The 6,319-nt window shown below is 35.4% G+C and overlaps 1 protein-coding gene across 1 annotated transcript; it reads right to left on the bottom strand.

The window, feature by feature from the left end:
- Positions 1 to 270: 270 nt before the first annotated feature.
- On the bottom strand, positions 271 to 6,319 carry LOC104601472 (ATP-dependent Clp protease adapter protein CLPS1, chloroplastic-like). Its single transcript, XM_010264819.3, has 3 exons — positions 5,749 to 6,319; positions 1,757 to 1,907; positions 271 to 827 (listed from the first exon to the last, which is right to left on the bottom strand). Exons 1-3 carry the CDS (start codon positions 5,813 to 5,815, stop codon positions 566 to 568), a joined length of 480 nt encoding a protein of 159 aa, XP_010263121.1. The 5' UTR covers positions 5,816 to 6,319; the 3' UTR covers positions 271 to 565.

Here is a 6,319-nt window from a genome sequence, read left to right as displayed (position 1 = left end):
AACGTCCCAAAGCTTTGAATCCGCCAAGGAGGAGCCAGGGAAGGGTCCAACAGGAACGTCGAAACCTTCGGTGCATCACCTTCGATAATGAATCTATCAATCTCAGATCAATTGCTTAGACTGACCCGTAAAGCACCCACACACCCACCATCGCTGACGACAATACCAATCCCAAGCAGTTGAGACCCAGTACCGTGTCCACATTTACCTTAAAACCATCCCTCCTCAGAAAGTCAGAATGCTGAACGGTTGAAGATGGAACACCCACGATTCTCTAATTTTCAAGACAAGGATTCATTCATTACTTACATCTTTAATCCATTCAGTTTATCAAATCTCAAAAGCAAGTCCAAAGTCCAAACTAACACTATACAAACAAAGTGTCCTCAATGTCGTATTGTCCACCTCCCTTGCCTTAGCACCTGATGATATGACATCAGGGTTCATATAACATGGATGTTTTCAGGTTATGTACACACAAGCAGATTTATAATACTTAAAAGAAGATGGAGGTAAGCAGCAGCAGAGACATAATTCTCCACAATGAGAACAGTCCTTCAAGTCTTCAACACCCCCCACTTGCAGGTTCTATTGAACTTAGGAGACCATTGCCCCTCAGCTGCATGCAATGTTCTTCAGCATCTACTTGAGCACAGATAATCACCACTGCCAGGCCATTATAGTGTGCCTCTTGCATGATATTGACCGCGTTGTCAAGGGTCATTGCAGGAATAACCTTCATGAGAACTTGAACAACATATTCTCGCTTGTTGTAGTTGTCATTATGCAATATTACACGATAAGGAGGAGCTGTTTTCCTTGATTTCCTGAAAATCAGGTTTCAATAGTCAGTTGTTAGATCCTTTGTTTTTTCTTATGCTCTGTTCTTCACTACAACAATTCTGCATCAAAGATGGAACAAATGCAACAATAACATTTAATATCCACGAATCTGCGGAGATGTCTTAGGAGAATGGTACCCATTAGGGCATCAGATCTTTCAACAAGGATAGGATACCTAATATCAACATGAGATGGATATTTGATACTATATGTATCTTAAAGAAGGGATTCTTGAGGTAAAAATCATTGCTATATACCACTATGTTTTTACCAGTACTAGAATAATATAGAGTGTTTCACATCAGAAATATGTAGATAAATGTACATAGTGCTTCATAAATCCTACTCCTATCAACCAAACCCAACAGAACTGCATATAATACTATCAGCAGTCTAATCAAGGTGGCTAGGCAAAGCATCGGCTATTTTGGTGAGTTCGGCAGATTTCTGTGTTTCCTATTTGTTTATGTATCTGATGCTATCATCATAATGGCTCCATTTGTTTCATAGTAGCAAGGGTGGAGATTTTCTAGTCTGAAATATTTCTGTTACCTCCCTACTCTTTTACATCATAAACTTTGTTTCCCACCCCTTTTACATGGAAGCAAATGCACATAGATTTCTTCATTTGCCCAGTTCTCATATCCTGATCTTTGTTTAATTATTATTGCTCTGAAAATCCAAGTTAGTGTTCCCTGATCTAGTGTCCAATGTAAAGTTGGGTTTTCAGTGAATTTAAACAAATAGAATGCCCTAACTGGAACTGATAGCATACAGGTCAATCTATAATGCATAATCATTATTTATGATTGAAATGTATCTCGCCAAGATTCGGAACATAAGATATTTTAATATTGTATAGTTAAACAAACAAAAAAATCAAGGTGGTTGACCTAAAGATTCATATCTATACCTCAAGTCAAACTCAGATTCACGGCCAGGTGTAGCCTTCTCTATAGTTGGTCTCTCCAACAAACCACCACCTTTGCCCTGACACATAGCTGACATTGACATGACAATGCCTCGATTTGTACATGGTCCCTTATAGAGGGAGTGTTTATCCCCTAAATCATGCATAACAGGTACCAGTGAGAAACAGTTATGAATATATTCATTGAAGGTCATCTACGGAGGGGAAGCCAATTGATGCCATAAAACTACAAATAAGCATCAGGTTTTCATGTAGTAGAAAACGTATTTTGTAAATTTCCCCCTTATATTTTTTTTATCAATAATTTCCCCCTTATATTTCCACACCAAAGAAAAAGAAAAAATGAAAAAAAAAAACAACATTGCGGAAGATGTTAAAGCATGGTTACGATTTTCCTGTCTTTTTTCCTTTTACCTTTTCTGATAAGGAACATTTGAAGATTTCTTTAAAAAACATAGAACAGCATTGGCAAATGAATATATGCAGTAGCATTGATATGGGCATATCAAAGGAAACATTCAGGGTCTATATATTTCCACTATCACCCACCATTTTTTGCAATTTTCCATGGCCTTCAGGAGAAAAAGCCCAAGGAATAGCATACACTATATCCCCCCCCCCTAATTTTGATTGTTAACTTGGATAAAATTTTAACACTGACTTGCAAATTCATCTGCAGAAAATTGAACCTGCATAAGATATATTCATCCCTTTAAATATACTCAGAGATATTTCCTTCTAGGATAATCTAGTTAAGTCAGATCTGTTTAACATTGCATACATTAAAGACTAAGGATCATTACCCAATGCTAGTCCCAGCTATACAGACTCTTTGGAGGGGTGGATTAGTACAGACCTTAAACTCTAGCTCTTTCTTTCTTTTTTTTTTTTTTGGCATGAAGAGGCTAGGACTTGAAAACACATACATTTTATCCTTCTGATTATGTTTTAAGACTTAAAGGCAAGGAAGTGGATTGGTGGAGAACTTGAGCCTAGTGGATTATACTATCTTGATGGTGGCCTGGAGAGTACAACCTTGCAGTTATCATCTTTATTTTCACTTTTTCAGCTACATTGACACCTTAGGTATCTGGTATAAAGCATATGAATATGGTTTCCATCTCTTCGGTCACAGGCCTCCCTTGATTGTAAAGAATGCCAGTTTAGTTAATATCATAAAGTCTCTTTTCCCTCTAGAGTTATGAACTGTGTATCATGTCTATTTCTGTTGGTATATTCAAATGTCTGGGATCCATGTCCTACTCCCATAGAAAGCTTGTTATCTCCATGCAAAAGATGTATCACTATAGAAATACACAAGATCAAGGATGTTTTCAGTTTAATGTGCAAGAGGTGCCATTGAACACTTAAATATCAGCAAGCATTCCTATTCAATTGAGCTAAAACCATCAATCCAACAAAGTAAGCAAATTGCATGGAAAGCACATAGACGAACAACAGACATCTGTTGCATAGTTTTTTTTTCTTTTTCTGAAATGTAAAGAACTATTATTAAATATATGAGACAATAAAGGCCATAAAAGCCATGAACAAACTACACAGAGAACATATGGATATTTATGTAAAACTCCACCTTACTCATGTACAAAATGAGACTGAAGTCAAAAGTTCTCTAATCTTGTTTGTTATTCAACAATACAAATTGACATCACTGTGAAGTAAACACTATTTCTAAGTAGCACATATTCTCTAATATAGTTTCTACTTGATAATCCAAAATCTTATCCAAAAAGAAAGTAAACAACCATTTTTGTCAAAATAAAATTTTTGTATCACTTAATCAAATGCTAAATGAATATCTAATCACAAAGAAAGAGTTAATACACAATTATATAAACAAATTTTAGCATTTTTTACAAAGGGGATAATTACTGTCAATTTCAGTTTCTTTCTGAAAACACATGTTTCATTTTCTTTTAGATGTAAAATTTTTTTTCTAAAGGGGGAAAGGTGTTGTGCTAATATATTTTCACTGCTAAATAAGATATGTTTTTGTTCTTTGTGCTAAATCTTCTTCTTGGTAAGAGAAGATAGCCTGACAAATGGTATGTTAGATGTATTAATATATACATAATAGTATAATACAAGATTCAGCAATTCTTAATAAAGCTTTCTAACAGGACAAGGATCTAGAAAATATTTCAAATTTACATATAAACAAAATAAAAATATTCAGTACATACGGTAATCAAATAATCATGTCTTAACAAAAGTTGCATAACCAAATCCAGGAATTATTATCAGTAATGCTATTTTTGACCTTAGAATGAATGGTGTTTTCAATTGTTACAAGCAAATAGGATGTATACGAGGTGCTCCAGCCAACAAGAGTGAAAATAAAAATCATAACCACCAATAAGAAATCTCTGCACAATATTTTGCATTGTCAGTCAAAAACAGTGTTCTAAAAGGTGTGCATAGAACCTTTCTAATAACATAATGTTCTAACCAGTTGAGCTAATAAGCTTTTTGAAATATTTTATTTTTCCAGAACTTAGATTTGCAAATTATTATATAATAAATTTGTATAACTTCTTTTATTTCCTTTTCAAAAGTGGTGCCTAACTTCAATCAGGCATGTACCTTGCCTTGTGCCTCATACCTCAGGACTTCTCGCTTTTAAAATAGTGATAAACAATTAACCAAACAAATTCAAACAGTTCCAAATCTATGCAAGTATGTTGTCTTCACATGAAACTGCAAAATCTTTTACTGACAGAATGAAATACCGATATCAACCTGTCTGTGCCCCCCCCCCCCAACCCAAAAATGAAAGTTTAAAAAAAATCATTTTATCCATTTTATTCTCAACTTCTCCCTGATATCACTAATTTTATCACATTCATTTTCCTTGATATTTTCCAAAGAACACTTTTTTTTAACATTTCTGTGCTCAAATTTCACTCCGAGAATCCCACAAGCATAGTATGCATTTCCTTTTTTTTTTTTGATAAGTATAAACTGAGTTTTTATGTTAAAATCCATTTAATTTTCCAACAGATTTTCAAGATCAGACTCAGGTTACTGGATTTAGTCCAACTGTCCTCATTTCACAACCAGATACCTATGTTTTGGAATAAAGTATTGTAAGCCATTTCATAATGATACATCAACCGCAAATAAGAATTTTACAGCAAATAAACTCCATAGGGGCCATTGCTTGGTTAGGTTCGTATTCAGTCCACTTCTCCCAAGACCCCAGATAGCTGGGACCAATAGTCTTTAATGGATTTTACATCAAGTAAACTCGAGAGAAAATTTTTCCCTCTGGAGTTAAGATCATAATACAACTGCATTTAGAACTCATGGAAATTACAAATTGCATGACGAAAGTTAACAAATATCAATATTGTTATCTAATTTTAGATTATTACACCAAACCAAGCCTAATGATGCTACCAAAAATTAATTCAGGCTCTTATTATCCTTGATTTCCAGTCCGTTCAGCGTCCCCCTCCAGAAATCACTCTCTTCAGTTTGTCAAATAGTCGCTATTAACAATAAAAGCCGCTACAATTTGAAGCTTATATCTTATACGAAAACAATCGAGTTAGATGCACTTTGGCTTGCAAAAATATAAAATCACAGAAGTTCTATAAATAAGTGTCAACTACACTCAATACAAACAGTAAATTCAATAAACCTATTTTTTTTTATCAAAACCAGCTTGACAAAATTTAAGGATTAAATGACGTATAAAAAAATTAAAAAACTAACTAGAGGTCTGAATACAGAATGGGGGAAAAAATAGGTAATGGCAGGACGTACAGATGCTCAAGAGAAAAAGATGGCATTGAATTGCGAAACAAATTGAAGATAAGATCAAAGTAATGACTCAATCAACATTCCTAAACATCGAAATTTTCTCTCAGTATAAATGAACCAGAAATAAATGAAATTTCTAATTGAACAAGTGAAGGAAGGAAGAAGAATAGATGGGGGGAGCTAGAAACCTGGTTTAGTAGAGCTAAAGACGTGATTAGGAGAAAGAGCGATTCTCCCAGAAATGGCGGTCTCCATGGCCACTCTCTGTCTCTCTCACCCAACCTTCGGTGTCTGATCTCTGAACCAACAATCCTCTTCTCCGATGAAACGAAAAATATCAACCAGAACTGGTGTTTGTTTGCTTCTGAACACCAAGAGGTGGTGGCGAGTGGCAAGTGGCTGCATCGCTTCCCTCATTCCCTCGAGTCCTGGTCCCTGTTCGTTTTTTTGCCCAGCGGAACTGGAGAATACTGGGCCAATCACAATACACCACGTAATTCCAAGATGTGGGAGCCACGCTTCTAGATGACATGTGGTGTACTATGATTGGTCCAGAATTACGAGTAGAAACTTTTCTTTTGACTTCATGAAACTACAGGAGCTTCAGATTCTGGACCGTTCAATTGGTATTGTTAGAATCGAATCTGAACGCTGATATAGTAAACTTACCGGTACATGCTTGGATTTGGGCCACAATTTTGCTGGTAGCATTGAATGGACCGGGCCCGTAGCTTGCTTTACGCTTTGGTTATATTTGGG

The sequence above is a fragment of the Nelumbo nucifera genome, chromosome 3 (genome assembly GCF_055504915.1).
Source record: "Nelumbo nucifera cultivar China Antique chromosome 3, China Antique-T2T, whole genome shotgun sequence".
Classification (NCBI taxonomy): Eukaryota; Viridiplantae; Streptophyta; class Magnoliopsida; order Proteales; family Nelumbonaceae; genus Nelumbo; species Nelumbo nucifera.
The sequence above is the reverse complement of the archived record's forward strand: the minus strand, read 5'-3'. Positions and strand labels throughout refer to the sequence as shown.